This window comes from Gymnoscopelus microlampas (assembly GCF_963454915.1).
Source record: "Gymnoscopelus microlampas genome assembly, chromosome: 18".
NCBI lineage: Eukaryota > Metazoa > Chordata > Actinopteri > Myctophiformes > Myctophidae > Gymnoscopelus > Gymnoscopelus microlampas.
Genome location: NC_139955.1, coordinates 47,616,239 through 47,637,779, shown reverse-complemented (window position 1 = coordinate 47,637,779; position 21,541 = coordinate 47,616,239). Strand labels below are relative to the sequence as shown.

At 39.8% G+C, this 21,541-nt stretch overlaps 1 protein-coding gene across 1 annotated transcript; it reads right to left on the bottom strand.

Moving 5' to 3' along the window:
* Nucleotides 1-1,876: 1,876 nt before the first annotated feature.
* Nucleotides 1,877-12,168, bottom strand: igbp1 (immunoglobulin (CD79A) binding protein 1). Its single transcript, XM_084041133.1, has 4 exons — nucleotides 11,914-12,168; nucleotides 9,408-9,702; nucleotides 7,681-8,019; nucleotides 1,877-3,445 (listed from the first exon to the last, which is right to left on the bottom strand). The coding sequence occupies exons 1-4, from the start codon at nucleotides 12,150-12,152 to the stop codon at nucleotides 3,170-3,172; spliced, it is 1,149 nt and encodes a 382-aa protein (XP_083897259.1). The 5' UTR covers nucleotides 12,153-12,168; the 3' UTR covers nucleotides 1,877-3,169.
* Nucleotides 12,169-21,541: the final 9,373 nt, after the last annotated feature.

The following is a 21,541-nucleotide window of genomic DNA, read 5'->3' as shown; positions in this document are numbered from 1 at the left end:
CAGTTTACAATACATGGTCAACTAAATAGGATTGCCCAGGAAAGCCCCTATGGCTTGATTCCACTTCAGCCCTATACAGTATATACTTCGGCTATTTGAAAATAGCAGATCTATTATAAGCTCGTCAAATAAGAACTGTGTTCCAAAAATAAACAATTGTTTTACTCCTATGGATGTAAAGCATCAACTGACGGTGAGAAAACGATAATGTTTCTTCCGCCGAATTAGTTAAATTTTCGCCAGAAACAGACTGTATGAAATATAAATGACTGACTATCATAAACGATACAGAATCTCCTCCCTGGCAATATCGCTGAGACAGTTTGTTTATTTTTGGACCACAATTCTTATATGAGACGATTCTAAGACGACCCAATGTTATTCTCCATAGAGAAATTACCTTACGAACCTGGGGATGAACGAGTGACGTCAGGACTTCTGTACTCTATAGTCCCTCCACGTGCCAGAGCCTCCCTCGCACCCGGCAGAGTAGTTCCGGAGAAGTGGACTGAGTGGCCCTGTCTTGCCCAAAGAGGACTGACCGTGGGCAGCTACTGGGACGTAAGTCGGGGGCTTGATCAACCCCGGCTGGGTCACCTGGGCGAGGGTGTATGTTGTTGCGAGACCCCAAACACCCGTTGACCCCAGGCTACAACACTGATGGTACGTCCCAGGTGCATCCACGTGATGTTTTTTATTTACTTGAAATGGGACATTCTGCATAATGAGTACTTTTACTTTTGGTACTTTAAGTAGATGTTGATGCCAATACTTTTGTACTTTTACTCAAGTAAATTTTAAATACCAGACATTTACTTGTAACTGAGTATTTCTAGATTGTGGCAGGCCTATTGATACTTTTACCTAAGTAAAACAATTTAGTACTTCTATCACCACTGCTTAACCCATTTAGACCTGGAACGCATCTGTGTCACTTTTTCATTTGAGCTAAAAAACATTATTTTACACTTTGGCTATTCAAAAATAGCAGATCTACAAGCTCATAGCGCGGCACCGAGTGCCGCGCTATGAGCTTGTAGATCTGCTATGTTTGGAAAATCATGAAAATGTGTGCAAATCTTTGAATATATATTGTTTAAAGCGAACATTTTTAACTCTATTCTTTGCTTCTGGGGGGTCCCTGGAACAAAACATTTTGAGATTCAGGTCAGCGGCCAAATACATATAATTTTGGGGGTCCTTGACATGAAAACGTTTGAGCACCACTGATATAGAAACATACGTTTTTTTCAGAATAATGTTGGGATTTAGAAGACATTTGTAGAATCGGATGTCCTTTTGTCTTCTAAGGAACAATACTGCATTCACTAACTTTGTCCATTTACGTGGTTCCACTTCCCACCCACATTTAACACATTTCCATAACTTTTCCAAAGTGTTTTTTCAGCCCATTTCCAGGCCTGTAGCAATTCATACCGTGCAATAATGAAGCTCTTTAACCAGTGTTCTATCAATGCCCTGAGACAGACTCCAGTGAAGGTGTCACGTGACCAAAAGAACAGATCTACAAGCTAACAACGTATCGCGGTGCAACGTGTTGTTAGCTGGTAGAGCTATTATTTTATCTATGAAAAGTGTTTCTAATTTCATAATATTGCCAGGAATTTCACAACCGTGGGAACCCTGTATTTATAAGAGTTCAACATTAGCCGTCATAGGGATCAACAGTCATCGTCTGACTTTTTTCAGATCGCACTGAGTGCCGTGCTATGAGCTTGTAGATCTGCTATTTTTGAATAGCCAAAGCCATCTAAAAGACACACAGATGCGTTCCCGGTCTTAATGGGTTAAGGGTCTGACGTTCTGCTCTGCTGTTTTCTTGTAAAAGGTTATTTGATCATGAACACGTTCCACGTGGGTTTGTAATCCGTTACTTTATTATTATTTCACAAGGACAGTAAAATGAACAAACACGTAAAGACCACAGACAGGGGGTTTCAATCCAATACATTCAGTAACCGTTTTAACTTCAAAGTTCATTGAAAAGAAAAAACGTTTGGCGAGAGGAGGTTGTGTTTTTTATCAGACCTACAAAACAAACAACTAAATAAACATGAAAAATAACAACTTTTTGCTCGGGTTGATGTTGCCCTGTTTAGTGAAATGTGACCAACAGCCCCACGTTCAACTTCTTACAACCTTCACACACCAACATGTCTCTCACAATAGGCTCCATGCACAGCGGCCATATTGGAAAAGAAATTGGGCCTCTTCCTTACTTCCTTCACAGGTGTTACCAATGATACTAATGAAGGCTCTGTTCCATTTATTGTAGCACAGTGGTTCTCAAACTTTTTATTTTATTTCAAAGACACCCATTCACTCTCAGAGTTACACATCCGTAAGGGGCCATTTTGGAACCCTCCTCGAGGAACCATGAGGGTCCCTGGACCACACTTTGAGGCCCACTGGTGTAGCAGAGTGTTTCCAGTGAGCCAACATGCGCAATATCAGAATGGAACAGAGCCTTCATTAGTACCATTGGTAGGTAAGTAAGGAAGAGGCCCAATATGCATTTGCTATGCATAGAGCCTATTTAGAAATTTGAAGAATTCTCCACCTCCTGAACTTGATTTAAAAAACGAGAAATAAAAACAAAGAAAATGTAATTCCGACTCCAGCAGTTTCTCTACAGTAGTGGCTCTCAAAAGTGGGGTTGATCCGGGGAGGGGGTTCCAGGGGGTCCCCAGCTAAAGTGGTTAACATAGCATCACAATCATTTTAACCACTTTAACCTTTTATACGTCAGCTATTCAAAAATAGCAGATATAAAAGCTCATTATGAGCTTGTAGATCTGCTATATATATTTTTTTTAATCTTGAACATTTGTGAACATTTTTAACAAATGTTTGCTTCTGGGGGGGGTCCCTGGAACAAAATATTTGAGATGGAGGTCCGCGGCCAAATACATATCATTTTGGGGGTCCTTGAAGTTTGAGAACCACTGCTCTATGGGGGGCCCCAAGTTTGAGAACCACTGCTCTATGGGGGGTCCAGGTTTGAGAACCACTGCTCTATGGGGGGTCCAGGTTTGAGAACCACTGCTCTATGGGGGGTCCAGGTTTGAGAACCACTGCTCTATGGGGGGGTCCAGGTTTGAGAACCACTGCTCTCTCCGGTCAGTAGAGTTTTTTTGTATTTTTTTTTTCAGCCCATGTTCTTGCGGTTCCCGTATCCTCTCTGATGGCTGTCCTTCCAGTTGTCCCAGTCTCTGGCTTTCTGCAGGGCCTCCCTGTCGTCCACCTCCACCCGCTTCTCCTTCTCCTCCTCCTCGTGGGCCTCGGCGTCAAAGTCTTCGTCCGCCGGCGCCGCCCTCCTGGGCACGCCCTGGTCGGGCAGCATGCCCTTCTTCTGGTGCTGGTCGTACCAGTCGTCCACCGTCATGGTGGGCAGGCTGGGGTACCCGGCCCCGAACACACGGGCCTGTGGCACACAGAGAGAGAGAGAGAAAAATAACCCATTAATATACAGCCTTTCTTGGTATATATTATATAAAACCCCTTTATACTCCCCAATTTAGCCAATTGATACAAGAAATATAAAAATAAACTAACTAATATAATAAGAACAAGTAAAAAAGATTATTTTCATAAGTTACTGGAACAACAGAAAAATAACATGCAAGGAACCTGGAAAATACTAAACAGCTTAATTAAGAAAGGCAGTGGAAAAGCTGAGTACCCAAAGTTTTTTAAAAATGATAATAAAATAATGGATAATCCAAGGGAAATTGCAAATGACTTCAATAAGTTTTTTGTAAATGTAGGTCCTAATCTGGCAAAGGAGATTGAGGAGCCGAGAGATAAGAACGGTTTGGATGAAAGTCTTATCAAGTTAAATCCACATTCCATCTTCATCAATAGTGTAAATGAATATGAAATAATACAAATTGTTAACAAATTCAAAAATAAAAAGTCGACTGACCATACAAATATTGACATGATGATAGTAAAAAACATAATTGAAACCATTGTAACTCCGTTTACCCATATATGCAACCTATCATTCCAAACTGGTATCTTCCCAAATAAAATGAAAACGGCTAAAGTAATACCCATATTCAAAACCGGAGACAAACAGCAACTAACAAACTACAGACCGATCTCTCTCCTATCCCAATTTTCAAAAATCCTGGAAAAACTTTTTGTGGAAAGGCTTGATAACTTCATAGAAAAACACCACCTACTAAGCACTCACCAATATGGATTCAGAGCCAAAAGGTCTACTTCGATGGCAGTAATAGAATTGGTAGAAAACATCTCAAAAGCAATAGACGATACAGAATACACAGTAGGGGTCTTCATAGATTTAAAAAAGGCTTTTGACACTATTGACCATGGGATATTATTAAAAGAAATGCAGAGGTATGGAATCAGGGGTATTGCCCTCTCTTGGCTTGTAAGCTACCTTAAAGACAGAAAACAATTTGTTAATTTAAATGGAGTTGACTCAGACATCTTGCAAGCTACATTTGGAGTTCCTCAGGGCTCGGTTCTGGGTCCAAAACTATTTATTCTCTACATAAATGACATTTGCGAAGCCCTGAAGGATATGCGCTGTGTTCTGTTTGCAGACGACACCAGTTTGTACTGTACGGGTGCAGACCTGGGGCAGCTCCTGCATGCAGTGGAAAATGACTTAAAAAACTTAAAAAAGTGGTTTGACATAAATAAATTGTCATTGAACATCAGCAAAACTAACTTCATTATCTTTGGAAATAAAAAAATAAAATCTCCAATTCGTTTAACCATAAATGATATTGAATTAGAGCAAGTAAATCATACTAAATTTTTAGGAATCATTATTGATAATAAACTTACCTGGAAGCCGCATATAGACATCTTAAAAAGAAAATTATCCAAAACAATAGCCATTTTTCATAAAATGAAAGGTATCATAAACAAAAAATCACTCCAGACACTGTACTGCTCCCTACTATTACCTTATTTAACCTACTGTGCGGAAGTGTGGGGAAATACTTATAAAACAATCATCCATCCTATCTTCATGCTACAAAAAAAAGCAATAAGAATAGTTAATATGGCTGATTATTATGCACCAACCAACTCCTTGGACCTCTTGATAGTAGAATGAAAACATTTGAAGTGAGAAATAGACAATGCAGTAACCATGAATGTATTCTATTTGATCAACACTTCCTTGTTTTCCGAGGCGACCGTGTTCGCCCAGCGCAACACTTACGGAATACTTTCATTGGCGTAAGCAAGGAAATACTTTGTTTTGTTGTCGAGCGGCTGCGCGCTGCGAGTACGAGCGTGCGGCTGCGCGCTGCGAGTATGAGCGAGCGGCTAGGGCTTTCACGACTAGAGATTTTTACAGGTCGACTAATCTGACAAAGTGGTAGTCGACTAGTCGACTAGTTGAAATTTACATAAAAAAAAAAATACAAAAAAAAACAAAAAAAAAAGGGGGCATGGGGGGGCATTGTTTGAATGCCATCCTACTACTATATAACTATTATTATTATCCTCCTGCCCTTGTTTTTATGCCGTTTTAAGGGAAGCGCTTCTGGCAGAGCAGCACAGCACCACAGCAGTGTCTCCAAGGATCCCCATTGCCCAATAATAGGCTTTTATTGGGCATACTTTTGACCCCCTTTAGATAAAAAATCACACCTGTGTGAAGGTAGCGGCGCCTTTGATACATTTTGTCATCAATAAGTGTTTATAATGTGTTTATAGCCACGTGTCACGTGAAGCTTGACCAATCACTTTGTTGACGTGTCTGACCAATCAGAACGTTGACGCAAAAGCCAGGTATAGAGGGCTAATATCCGCTCTATACCTAAAGGTATTAGCGCCGCTAATACCTTTACCCATTTGTGGGTCGGGACCCACAAATGGGTCCCGACCCAGTGTTTGGGAAACACTGCTGTATGGGTGCCCCATACAGTAGTGTATGGGGCACCCATGCTGTATGGGTAACATAGTGATGTCATGAATAGTGACCAATCAGAACGTTGACGGACCTGACCAATCAGAACGTTGACGGACCTGACCAATCAGAACCTTGGCGAGCCTGACCAATCAGAACGTTGACGGACCTGACCAATCAGAACCTTGGCGAGCCTGACCAATCAGAACGTTGACGGACCTGACCAATCAGAACCTTGGCGAGCCTGACCAATCAGAACGTTGACGGACCTGACCAATCAGAACCTTGGCGCAAAAGCCAGGTATAGAGGGCTAATATCCGCTCTATACCTAAAGGTATAGAGCGGCTAGCGCCGCTAAAAATAAAGTCAGGAGGATAATAATAATAGTGAGATGGGCGATTACTATGGCATAAAAAAAAAAAAAAAATATATATATATATATATATATATATATATATATATAAAAAAAAACAAAAAAAAACATATATATATATATATGTTTTTTTTCGTTTTTTTTCTCAACTATTCGACTGGTACCAACAAGGTCGACTAGTGGTTATACTAGTCGACTAGTCGACTAGTTGGTGAAAGCCCTAGGCTGCGCGCCCCCCTCGCCCACTGGGTGCTCGTCATTTCACCTGGGTGCTTTAGCCCCGAGGCACCCGCAGTGTCGGCGCCCTTGAATTGCATATATTGTTTTGCCTATAGTGACATCATGCCCAAAATAGGGACACCAGGTTGAAAGTAAGTGGTTAATCTCTTAGTTACACCATGGACAGTATCAGATCATAGTCTATGTCCCATATATTAACCGGTTGTAATGTTTATTATGGACTGTACATAGCCAGGCATGACAGAATTGTTCATTCAATCATCACCAAAAGATGTGTCACCCACGTTTGATTCCTACAAGCCATTATAAATCTAGGCTACAAGTGTCAGCTCATTGTTTTTATATTTGGCAGCTTCAGGGCCATGATGTCCACAGGCTGGTGGTCTTGGGGGGGCTTGAGGATTATGAGGTTGTCCAAGTGTAATATAAGGCAAAGCAGCTTGCAAAATATTGCTCAATCGCCTCCATTATAGGCAGTCGGCCTTCCTGTACCCATGATGTTTCTCCGCTGTTGGTAATATGGCAGACTGAAGTGTTGACTGTGAATACGTTTGTTTCCATTCTGTACATGTTTGGGTTCATGCACTGAGACACATGTTTGTTGTTTCCAGTGTGCGGGACATCAGAAACAACTGAAAGATATGTGCTGCTCTTGTAATGTATTTTATAAATGTGGACTCAAATACAAATGTTTAAATGTGTCCAGGCCTAATTGAGTGTTAACCCATTAAGACCTGAAGCCGATTCTACAAACATGTCTTCTGAATCCCAACAGTTTTCTGAAAAACGTATGTTTCTATATCAGTGGTGCTCAAACTTTTTCATGTCAAGGACCCCCAAAATTATATGTATTTGGCCGATGACTCCCATCTCAAAATATGTTGTTCCAGGGACCCCCCAGAAGCAAAGATTTCAGCTAAAAATGTTCGCTTTAAAATAATATATATTCAAAGATTTGCACACAAACATTTTTCAAAAATAGCAGATCTACAAGCTCATAGCGCGGCACTACGAGCTTGTAGATCTGCTATTTTTGAAAAGCTAAAGTGTAAAACAATGCCTTTTTAGCTCAAATTAAAAAAATGACACAGATGCGTTCCAGGTCTTAATGGGTCGAATGACTCATGACTCATCCTACGTCTCCATTACCTGCACAGCGTCTTTGGTGAGGATGAATGGCTTCATGGGGGGTCTGGGGGGGTGCTTGGGTGGTCCTCCTCCTCCGTGTGACAGGGAGCCCATCCTCTTCAGGATCTCCATCTCCTCGTCGATGCTCTCTATCTCCTCCAGAGCCACGGTGACCCACCTCCTCACGTGGAGGAGGTAGAAGTCCCTCACCGCCTCGTCGTCGGCCTGGCCCCCCTCCACCGCTCCCTTCATCTCCGCTATCCGGCTCTCCGTCTCCTTCCTCTGGCGGTAGCGCTCGATCTTAGCCTGTCTCTGCTGGGCCATGAGCACCAGGTCTGGACCTCTGGGCTGGGCTACGGGCTACGAGGAGGAGGGAGGAGAACAACAAGCTCAGTACATCAAAATGTGGAAAACGTGCCAATCGTGTAGCTCTACACAAACCTAAATAATAATTGCGCAACGTGCCAGTCGCGTAGATCTATGCAAAGTGGTCTTTTTGTTTTTTCCTCGCAGTGACACATTTCATTGTAGGCAAGCTACAAGCTCATAGCACAATGAGCTTGTAGATCTGCTATTTTTGAATAGCCAAAGTGTAAAACAATGCTTTTTAGCTCAAATCAAAAACTGACACAGATGTGTCCCAGGTCTTAATGGGTTAAAAATGTTCACACATTTTCAAATATATACAAAAAGCAGAAATAGCTGATCTACAAGCTTACAACGCATCACAAACATGTTTGGCGAACATTTTTGGCATCATTTTACACTCTCAAGAGTTAAGGACCTATAAGGGCCCATTTGGTTACAAACTCTCCATCATTTAGCATGGGGACCACCTGGAACCCCCTCAAGGACCATTGCTGGTCCCTGGACCACTGGTTGAGAACCACTGCAATAGAGCATGTATTCTATTGCTAGTTTGAACCATTCTAATACAAATCTTTTTTTTAAAAATGTAATCGGTCATGGCGACTGAGAACTTGAATCCTTGCGGGGACATGGTCCGAAAGCTTTGAACGATTACGGTGTGTGTGTGTGTGTGTGTGTGTGTGTGTGTGTGTGTGTGTGTGTGTGTGTGTGTGTGTGTGCGTGCCATGCTTTAAGTGCAGATCTTTACGCGGTCTTAACTCTTTGACTGCCAGAGTATTTTCATAATGTACTCACCCAGTGCCAATCGATTTTTCGATTTTCGTGTTTCTATTAGTTTTAAAGTTGTCATAAAAGTTTAGATCCATATTTATCGATCGATTTACTGTGTTTCCGGTTTACTATTGCTCCAGAAGCAAAACATTGCATCCAGGCCAGGGCTAGTGTCCCCTTCACTACAGGCCGTTGGAAACACGCGTCTCCTCGGAAAAATGGACACAAAAAAAAGAACAGAGATACAGGCAAAAGAAAACAAACTACAAACATGGAGTCGACGGGAACGGCATGACGTTATATTTCCGTATCCGTTTGTGTTACAGTTTTACTGTTCCCTTAGGATTCAAGACCAGACCGTGATCTTGACAATAATAAATAACAATAATTACAAATGCGCGTCTAACGCGTCGACGGCTAACTGGACAAACTAGCAACTGACTCGATAACGCGTCGACGGCAGTCAAAGAGTTAATGGATTAAAATAAGAAGTTAGACCACGAGAAAACAATCCACTAGATAATGCACTTGGCATTATAAACAAGGAGAACAGAGTTGTGTGTGTGTGTGTGTGTGTGTGTGTGTGTGTGTTTATAAAACCCACGTACCTTTGCTACAACACTCTCTCCAGACCCTTCCTCCTCCTCCTCCTCCTCCTCCTCCTCCTCTATAGTGGAGGTCTTTGGCATGGTGAACTTGGCCACGTTGTATTCTTTACACCTCCGCAGGAAGTCGTAGAAGTGCGCCCGGGCGCTGCGCACCGCCTCCAGGCGTTTGTCGCGGTTGGACAGCTTCATGGTGAGCGCCCCCTGGAGGGCAGGCAGCAGCAGGTACTTGACGTCGGCCGTGGCCACCTCCTCCAGCTCCTCGTTACGGCTGAACAGGTCCAGCTGGGATACCATCCTGCACCAATCAGGACGGTTTTAGTTTAGTCGACCGTTCGTTGTCATACATGGACCAAAAAGAGACACACAGAGACAGTGTATCCCTGCTGCTTGAAGCCCAAGGTTTGCAATGCTCCAAGGAGGCCAAAAACCTTGGTGTCATTTTTGACTCGAGTCAGAATTTAGTAAACATTTCTCCAACATCACAAAATCTGCCAACTAAGGAGCATCTCGAAAATCAGGTCATTCATTACATTTTCTGATGCACAAAGTCTCATTCATGCCTTTGTCACAAATCCCCTGGACTATAATTGTAACTCCCTTTTTTCCAGTCTCCCTCAAAAAAACATCAACCGCCTTCAACTGGTCCAAAATACTGCAGCTAGGGTGCTTAGTAGAACCAGAAGATTTGACCATATCACCCCTGTTCTGGCCTCACTACCCTGGCTACCTGTGGTTTTAAGAATTGATTTTAAAACATTATTGTTTGTTTTTAAATCACGAAACAGCCTTGCACCTGCCTAAAGCTCAGACCTTGTCCGTGTCTCCTTACATCCCTTCCCGCAACCGTAGATCATCAGACCAGCTGTTGCTTGATGTAAACACATCTAACATGGTCACAGAAGGGGGTAGAGCATTTTCTGTTAGGGCTCCACTTTTATGGAATAATCTTCCTCTGGAAGTTAGGCAAGCTACCTCACTGGCCATTTTTAAAACTCGTCTAAAGACCCACTTTTTTTAGAATGGCTTTTAACAAGAGCACTATACCCTATATCTGAGGACTCCATTGTATGTCCTCTATTGTTGTTTTCTGCTTCTTTGCTGTTGTATTTGTTAAATGAACTGTCTGTGTCTTGTTTTTCTGTTTTTCTGTTTTGCTTTCTCCACACTGTCTGTTGTGAAGCACGTTGTAAACTTGTTTTTAAAAAGCTTTATACAAATAAAGATTATTATTATTACATTATATAATTGTGATTATAACATGTGCGCTGCCACCATAATGTGGAATGCCCACACAGCATCCATGAAAGGATGTGTAACACTGGTTTCTTTAAAAAAAAAAACATCTATGAGGAGATCACAAGGGCAGGTAAATCTGTAATGTTCTCATCTCCTTTTTACATATAGTGTTTGTGTATTATTGTGTGTTAATATATCATTGTGTTGTTTTTCTATTATGCTGTGATGATAGTGATCGTCTATCCCAGTGGTCTTCAACGTTTTCAGGCCAAGGACCCCCTAGCTGAGAGAGAGAGATGAAGCAGGGACACCCTCTATATTGTATAAAATTGTGTTTCAGATGAATGTTGTTTTTTTTTACTTGGTCTACTCTTTTTCCCTCTGCACCTATAGCCTCTTTGCCAAAAATAGCAGATCTACAAGCTCTCAACGCCTAGCAGCGCGAGGCGTTTAGAGCTTGCAGATCTGCTATTTTTGTTTTGCTTGTAGAAGTTCAAATCAGTTCAAATATCATTATTATGGGGGGGTCGCGGTCTGAAAAGGCTGAGAAGCACTGCTTTATATGATGTAATATAAAGTATTCTTATTAAAATGATTGTCTGTCCGTCACAGACTGGTATAATTATATGATGTAATATGAAATATTCTAATTATAAAGTATGTTCTGCCCTGTCATAGACTGGTATTAGCCTTAGATCAATACTCTGGTAGATGTATTTTATCGATTTTGACAAGTGTTACCTCTACGAGAGTCTTAGCTCCACCCCCCCTGTTTGCCCTGTAATGTCACCAGTAAAGCCCGTATTTCTCCAGACATGTACAAATGATAAATATAAGGTATTTACCCGCTTTCTCTAAATGTTTACTAGGTTTCCGGACAATTGTTGTGCAATGCATTAATCCATATTCTTCAATAAATAAGTGTTTTAATCCCGTCTGTCGCCAAACGCCATGTTCTCCCCCCTCCACTTCCTGTTTACATTGCGTGTAATTCCAGCTTTCACCGGATGCGCCCCGTCACTACCGCCCATTGGGAACACACGATAGAATCGGCCACAGACGGGATTAAAACACTTCTTTATAGAATAATATGGATTAATACATTACACAAATACTCCGGACACCTAGTTAACATGTGGGGCAAGCGGATAAGCACCTTATATTTATCATTTGTACATGTTTGGAGAAATACGGGCTTTACTGGTGACAGTCCAGGGCAATCTGGCGGGGTGGAGCTCAGACTATTATGAAGTAAGCTTGGTGTTGGTACCTCGTCGCCTCCTCCAGCGCAGTCAGTCCCTTTCGGACCTTCATCTGAACGGGACTGGACCCGCTGGGCTCCCTGGTGGAGTCCACCTCCTCATACAGCCTCCAGCCGTCCGTAAGAAGGTCTGACAGCCGGGGGGCCTCGGCCGGTCCCGGGTCTGGTGCCGAGGAACCGACATCAGAACCATCTTCATGATGAGAGCCGATAGCAGCGCTGCTACTGTTTACCGTGTCGTCCGCCATTTTGGCTTTCACCCTCCTCGGCTTCCGTACTGGTGATCACGTGACCCATGTGACCAACCACGTGACTGACTGACTGACTGGCAGCGTTGCCAGATTTTTGCGAGAGAAAAACAAGCAAACCATGTCTATGAGAACAAGCCTCCAAAAAAAAGGAGAAACCAGTTTTCACCCACTTTGAAAATAGCAGATCTACAAGCTCACAGAGCTTGTAGATCTGCTATTTTCAAAAATAATTTTGATTGATTTTTTTGTATTTTTTTTTTTTATCATATTTATTTTATAAACATGTTTCTAATATTTATTTTTGAAAATAGCATATCTACAAAAATCTAGATTAATGTTTTAAAATAGCAGCTACAAGCAAATCTACAAGCTTGTGATGGGTTGTGAGCTTGTAGATCTGCTATTTAAAAAATAATAATATTTGAAATACTTTTGAAAACATTTCAACAACATGAATCTTGTCCCTGGCATAAAATATGTTCAGATGGGGGGGGGGGGGGGGGGGGCGTGGACATATACGTATTAATTTGGGGGTCCTTTACATGAAAATATTTGAGAACCACCGGTTTAAACAACATTAGGAAACAATTAAGCTCCAAATAATCAACTACACTTTAGAAACAAGCCAGAAAAAAAACCGCAACTGCCAATATTTACAAGCAAGCCGCTTATAATAAGCGGACATGGCAACACTAGCTCTAGGCTGACAGACATTGGTTATAGCAAGGACCACTACAATCCACTAGATGGCGGTGTTGCACTATTTATGGATGCAACCATAAGAAAGTTCCAGTCCAGGCAGCTCAATGTTCAATTCAATTAAAAGAGCTTTATTGGCATCAGTGGTGGAAGAAGTACTCAGATATTTTACTAAAAGTAGCAATATCACATTATAAAAATACTTTGTTACAAGTAAGTAAAAGGCCTGTGTTCCAAATGTTACCTAAGTAAAAGTACAAAAGTATTGGCATCAAAATATACTTAAAGTACCAGAAGTAAAAGTACTAATGTTTGAAAATAGCAGATCTGCAAGCTCACAAAGCTTCGCCATGCGTTGTGAGCTTGTAGATCGGCTATTTCCAAACAGCCTATGTTATGTAAAATAGAACTAAAGTGGTTAATGTATGTAGTAAAAGTACAATATTTGCCTCTGAGATGTAGTGGAGTAGAAGTAAAGTATTGAAAATTGGAAATACTATACATTAAAGTAAAAAGAAACTCAAAATTGTACTTAAGTACAGTATGTAGGTATTGGTAAATATACTTAGTTACTTTCCACCACTGATTGGCATGACAAAAAAAAACGTTTACATCTCCAAAGCAAGTGTCAGCAACTTAATAAAACAATTAAAGAACAAAATGAGGAAAGCATTATTGGAGGGGCTACAGCGTTGTGTAAACAGAGCTATATGTCACAACTTGGAAAAACTGGCTTACAAAACCACTGTTGTTTTTTCTATTTACTAATAGAAAGTTACATTATACACGTTGCCACAGCCAGGTAGCTTGGTCTGTGAAGCTTTTTGAAACAAATGGCAGCAATCTTTCAGGATGTTGCATCACTTTTGGGACAATTGGCAGCATTTTCCCCAAAACAATTTAAAGGTTTCATCACATCACATCAAATTTCTATTTTTATTTTTCTGGGTTTTAGTCTGACCTCCATTACACCCCAAAAAAACGGAACTTTGAACGTTCAGTGGTTTTCCTGTGGTCTGGGGTTTTCTGAATGATTAGGCTCAGAAAAGTGCTGTGATTGGCCCGTGGACTTTGACGTCACAGTCCATTAATCAAGTTTCAGTAAAGCTTCAAAAACACATTAACTACACAAAAACAATGAATATGGCTAATAATAATACAAATAATTAACTTCCAATGAGAGGCAAGCCAAGTGTTCAGACAAGCAGGTGCATCCCTGTGAATCTGTCACGTTCTCTCTCTCTCGCGCGCGCGCACACACACACACACACACACACACACACACACACACACACACACACACACACACACACACACACACACACACACACACACACACACACACACACACACACACACACACACACACACACACACACACACACACACACACACACACACACACACACACACACACACACACACACAGAATAAGAAATACTCAATTATTTCTTCTTATTGTTGTTGCAGGCCTATCTAATTGCCTTACCTTAATTCACTGTTGTGACTCATCTCCAATGTTTCCAAATTCATTGTTGATGTTTTTAAGAAGTCCTCGTGTCCAATTTAATTAAAAATGTCCCAGAGGTGTATTACTGTGTTGCTATAATCCTGTGTTGCTATAATAGGCCTACATCTCATTTATTTTACCATCACATTGTGAAGCAGCCAGTGTCAGTACCTAGCTCCTAGCTCTGTACAGTTAAATGAGAAGAATAAGCATCATAATGGCTCTGTCTCTTGTGGACTATAGGTATTTGATTGAAAACAAATTTGTTTTAACAATAGTGAGATTAGGGTTAATCATCATTCTGGATTTAGAATATACTTGATTCATACAACTTAACGTTGAGGTAGGTGATTTTATTTTGTTATTTTTTGTAACGTTTTGTTTGTTATCAAAATAAGTGATTTAGTTAACTCTCTATAGCAATGATTATAGTAATATTAGATTAGATGTCCTTTTTTATCCACAAGGGAACATTGTTTTGCTCGGGTCAGTGCATACATTGCATACACTCAGTGTTTTTGTTAGGCTCCAATCCAGCTGGAAGTCTAGGCAGTAGGCCTAGGCTACACACTTAGACTAAGAACTAAAATCAGACTCTACAACAGCAATGTGACGTCAGGGCTGTTGTATGGATCGGCAAGATGGCCGCGCATGGACGCAGACTTTTTCCGCTGTGTGGAAAGAAACTGTTCCGTGCCCATTCTCATTGAAACGCATTGACCAGACGTCCGCTGTGCCCAGGTTTGGCAAGAACAGTCGCACACAAACATCCTGAACCATTTTTTTGGGTGGGTTTTAAGTTTCTGAGATGTAGAGATGTGGAGAAATAAGGGCGTTTAATCCCAGGTCTTCCTGCTGGTTCATTGCTTCCAGACTAGTGGGTGCACTGACACCTCCCACACCTCCACCGCTCACTGTGAGCTTGTGCAAATAAAAATATTATAATAAATAAATAAACTGGATCTCAGGAGAGGAGAGGAGAGGAGAGGAGAGGAGAGGAGAGGAGAGTGCAAAGTGAGTTGGGAAGAGAGAGAAAGAAGTAGGCCGTGAGGTGTAGCAGTATGAACACCGTGTGCCAGATGGATGGATTCACCCTGTTAGCATAACAGGAGCTGCAAGGGGCATGACATCTATCTACTGCCTCTGGAGTCAGTCAGTCAGTCAGTCAGTCAGTCAGGCTGGTCTTATGGTAGAGATGGAGTATGACATCTATCTACTCCCTCTGCAGGCAGTCAGTATTGAGCAGTGGTGGAACAAGTAATACAATATATAAACAAATAAACAATATTGACATTAGTTAAATGAAAGTATCAATATCATCATGTAGAAATATTCTGTTACACGTAAAAGTCCGGACTTACTTGAGTAAAAGTACAAAAGTATTGGCATCAAGGAGTCATTATGCAGAATGTCCCCATTTCACAAGTTTAAAAAAATATACATTTTGAAAAGAGCAGATCTACAAGCTAAAAGAAAATATTTTGAAAATATTTAGCAGATCTACAAGCTCACAATGCGCCGCTTTGCGACATATTGTGAGCTTGTAGATCGGCTATTTTCAAATGGCCAAAATGTATTGATATACGTATAGGGCTGAAGTGGTTAATGTATGTTTTGTAATAATAAATAATTGTAGTGGAGTAAAAGCACAATATTTGCCTCTGAGATGTAGTGGAGTAGAAGTAAAAGTATTGCAAATTAGAAATACTCCAGAAACGTAAAAAAATACCTAAAAAATGTTCACCACTGGTTAGAGATGGGGCATGACATCTATACTCCCCCCTGGAAGTCATTCAGTCAGGCTGGTAGTTAGAGCTTAGAGTTATGGAAATGAGCTTATGATGCGTAGGAGTTCATGTTCTGCCTGATTCTTCCCAGTAGGTGTTCTGTTGGACCTGGAACTCTTTCATAGACAACCCCCCCCCCCTCTCTCTCTCTCATATAGGAAAGGTTATCTTGGGATAAACTTTTGAAACAAATGACAGCCAGTATTTCAATGTTTTGCGTTCACTTAGTATAAAACCTTTGGGACAAACAGCAGCAAAGTTATCAAATGTATTTAAAGGTATAGTTGCTCTGTGTGTAAGCAGCAGCATTTCTATGTACAGAGCTCTCTCTCTCTCTCTCTCTCTCTCTCTCTCTCTCTCTCTCTCTCTCTCTTCCAAGTGGCGATTTTATTAGGTGGGGCACTTGCTCCCCCAGTTCTGATCTATTGATTAATAAAATAAAATCATGATTAAAAGTATTATTATTATTTTCCCGATTGATTAATTGAGTCATCTAGCTATGTGTTGAGTTCTCATATGGATTTGTCAGGTGCATACAAGTGGCGTTAGGCATTGTAAATAGATTGGGTATGAAATGAAATGAATAATGCTATATATATAAGTATTCTAAAACAAGCTTCTTTATTTCATTGCAAAATTAAAATATACAACTCAGAGCACAACTTTCATTTGAACCTTGTATTTATTGTAAAGTTGCTATTAGAATGGTTTAATTTCAACCTTGTTTGTATTGTTTAGTTACTATTAGAATGCATGACAGTCAACCCTGATGTGCATCTTTGCAGAAAGGTAGAAATAACAACCGTGTAAAATGGGGAACTTCCTGTTGAGGTGCAGCTGAACTCACTTATTGTGCCGTTGGCTGCAAGTCAGTGTGTGTGTGTGTGTGTGTGTGTGTGTGTGTGTGTGTGTGTGTGTGTGTGTGTGTGTGTGTGTGTGTGTGTGTGTGTGTGTGTGTGGTAACTTGTGTTAAATTAGTGACCGATAATGTGCCTATGGATAGTAATAGAGTTAAATTTGAACCCTATGAATAGGGCTGAGAGCCCATGAAAGATGAAAAGATGGTTTGGTACTAAGACCCCCCAATACCCGTCCAGTCAACACCCAAAGAAACGTGAGTCAGACACCTGGTACATCCAAAAATGATCAGTCTGTATTGCTCGAGTGTGTACACGGAGGCAGTACAAGTTACATACAAAAATATCAATCACACACACACTGACATAAGACAACAAGCACTTGCACGCACAAACACACACTAATGATTCAATAACAGGCCATAGTATTTATACACAGTTGGACTTCAATGACATCAGACATAGGTGCATCCTTATGATTGGCTTTAAGACCCTCAGACGTAGGATGGGAGTCGTAGGATGGACAGGCGTCTGGCTGTCTTAATATTAAGTTGTTGTTCATCTTAGGGTGTCCTTGTGTAAATTCTCGGTTCCATAAACAAGTTGTTCCTTCGATATCATAGGACATGTGCATGGTTTTATCTGTGACAGGGTGACAGCTGACAGAGTAAATTAGTGACAATATCCCGGTCATACAGATCATCTTACACAGATACAGGTCATTTGGCATTTAATCACAAAGTGTTGACCAAGACAGGTTTTTACTGATTGGAAACATATGGAGCCAGCACCAGATAGCAAATATGGAGCCAGCTACATGGCCTTGGTAGAGAAAGTATAGTAGAGTTACAAAAAGGCATGTTTAAAAGACTGAAGTACAGGCCCAAAAAGACATCACTATATTAATTTGACTGGTTAGATCGATATTTCTAGATCATATCAATCTGGTCCACAAAACATATCTATCAGTCCCCAGTTCTTTGGGGACTAGATTGGTAGATTACATTGAAAGAAAATTTAATTAATTAATTAATTCATATAAGGAGACATGTTCAGATACATGTAGACATAAATTGCTTTTTAAATTGTATTAAAGGACTATAAGGGCAAAATCAAATTGTTATTTATTCAGATAACTTTTTAAATTTTACTTCAAAAGGACTGTATATAATGGTTATTTTATTCAATTAGGAAGCAAGACAGGGTTATATTTCATGAGATTTTAAGACACCACACCAAAAAAAGTTTTCCCCTTGCAACTTGCAAATAACTTTATTATAATTCAAAAAAAATCTCAGCTAATGTACTGTCCCAACAAACCTTTTCAAAACATGTTTAGATTAATCAATTTTCAGCACCGTTAATGACATTGGCAGCTTAGAGATAGAGTGAGAGACAACTGACCAGTCTGACAATTTCAAATTGAAATCTGACAAGACACCTACGTGTCCGATCCGATTCTGTGCATGTCCAGGAATAGAAAAGTTATCCTCCTCGTGTGAAACTGTGGTCATGTGCTTTATTTAACAAGTTGACCTGTTGGTCCAAGTATTTGAGACTGGAACAATACACTCCTGATACCTGTATTTATTACATCACTTTACACTTTATTTAGGGAAAAACTCACGTGGAATGGTCTTAAAACTCAAGAAATACCTCCCGATTGCATCATGTAGGCATGGGGCATCAAACAGCTGTCTATCCAAGACATAAGTTGAAATCTGTAAGATAAATGGAAATTTACTGTTTGGCATGAGACCTACAGTTGACAAAATATAAAATTAAAGTTTTAGCCCTGTATGTCACAATTAGCAGGTATTGTGACCTTGTTGTCCAGGAATTGAATTAATGGAGTGGCTTACATTCTCGTTCTAAAATGAAACAAACAAAGCACATTAAACATTTAAATCAAATCATATTTAAATCAAGTATTCATCAAACTCCCCTCTATTTGACACCCATATATCTGTAATATAGTGTGTGTCAGAGGATGAATTTGTTGATGAGAAAGGAAAAAATCAAACTGAAAATCAAAATTAAAAAAATAAATTATAACAATTGTAATTAAAATATTTAAAATTAAAATATAACAATAAAAAATAAGGAATAAACATCTTTGTTCTGAAGAGTATATTAGAGTTAGGTAAAGTACACCAAAATAAATCGAAATTAAAATTTTCAAAAAGAGCAGATCTACCAGCTAAAAAAAAATCTTAAGTTAAAATGATAAAATATTTTCAAAACTTTTAAAATAATTCAAAATGACTTTATAATAAACTTAATATTATAGTTAATTTTTTCCAATATTGATATTATAACATATTGAATCTTATTAGGGTTAATTTAACTGATATGGGTTGAATGAAGTTGAACAATGGAGGCCAGGTCGTTGCCAAGCAACGTGGCAGTTACTAACACTTCCTGCTAATTTTAACTGACTGGAGAAGGATTGAAATTTGGACTAAAATTGTTAGAGAACGAGCGAGACAGACACGCATTCAAACATTCACGCATGCCTGCATAGCTGAATCGCTCACACACATAGAAAAGATAAGAGAGATAGAAACTTTCACCTTACGCTCTCTCACTCCCTCGCACTCACACACCGTAGAAGACAGACACACTGGCGGGCCCACAGAGAGAGAGAGAGATAGAGAGAACAAAAAACAATCGTTCATTAATACACACAGACATACCGAACATAGATATTGTAGCGATAAACTAAATTTGGAATGAGAAATATTTTACTGACTGGGTTCAGTATTAGGCTTATTAGTTTAAATTATATTAAAAAATATTTAAAAGTTAGAATTTAAAACTTAGGATTTAAAACTTATTATTAAGGCAAAATATATTCACTGGTTCAAACAAAAAAATGTACTGACAAAGTAAGTAAAACACAAACTTCAAACGGACTCGGGCCGAAGCAGAAGTTTCTGAATTACACGGACGGACGGACGGACGGACGGACGGACTGTGAGCTGATATGAGACCCGATAAGGTGGACGTATTATGCCTGTCTATCAGTAGACTAGAACATTAACCCACATACAGGGGTTAATCTTAGGTCAAATATCAGTATAGAAGGAAAAATGAGTACATTATGACAACCAGAAAATAAAACAACCTAAATAAAGACCACTATATTCTAAATAAGAGGATAATTTATGAGACATTTAGGAATGTCCTCCCAGGAATTTGGTGATAAAACATTTTTACTTGACTGACTCCCTGGCGGAGCTGTGTTAAACAGTAATTTAAAAACAGGCTGATAATTTATGAGACAAATAGTTCGGTAAAGACATTAAAATAAAAATAAATAAAAAGGTATACTCATCAGATCAAGGTTCACATGGAGAAGTTACGTGGAGATCCCAATCACTGGATCATGGTAAAATAAAATAAAAATATATACATACCGAATCAATGGTTCAGGGATCCTGACTCCGATGGCTGGACCATGTGGAATTTGAGACATGTCGAGAGTCACAGGGCAAGTCCAAAGGTCCAGCGATCGCGTCCAGGTCCAAAACAAAATAAATAAAATAAAAAATGTGATACTGTTCAAAGATAACCTTCATCTGAATAGAAGTGATACATCGTTACACCCAAGGCTGGTTCTTTTGGACCAATATGTGTCAGATATTAATAATCAAATATGGTCTGTAAATAGGGTAATATCTAACCTCTGTCCTTTTTGACCCATGACCTGCAGCTCATGAGTCAGAAACGGAGTTTGGCTAGTATTAGTGACTTTTGATAGATGTCAATCCTAATGGAAACTGACATTCCTCGTTTTCCTCCTGACATACTGTATCCGACATACTGTATCTGATATACTGTATCTGGCTGATATACTGTATCCCAGGGGGAAAGATTTATATATTTAGGTCCGTAATATGGCATAAATGTAAGGTGCTATAAAGTAACAATGTCATTCAGGGGTGCCGTGGGTGGAAAAAATATTTACAGGATAGGCACAAGGTCAGAGTGTTCTCATAACAATTCGGTCACAGACTTTTCTAAGACAGCAAAACTGGTCTAAAATGAAATCCTTTAAAAATATATATATATATATGGTAATATTTTCATCAATTATAAAAAATACAATTTTAAAAATGGTTTAAGAACTTTCAAAACAAGCCTTCATAGCATAATATTATAGTGTTAAAGTAGTCTTCTCTGTGAGCCATTATTAACCATAGCCTACTTTGTTATGAGAACAGCTCCGACCAAGAGAATGTAAACAGATAAGCTGAGAGCCTACTCTGAGAATCTAGCAAAATACTTTAAGACAGTTAAAAACCGACTATAAAAATGAAATTAAATGAAGTTCCTTTTTAAGTAAATGGATATGAATTATTATTAAAAACTGAGCAAATTGTACCAGGATTCATATTTAATGTGTAAATCTTTGTTGGAGTTCCAGAGGGGCACAGGAGGCGTAATGTTAAAATGCACACCTTACCTCTGTTGTGACCCCTCTGAAATCCACTGACCTCTGATCCCAATACGGTCTTGGGTCACCCAAAA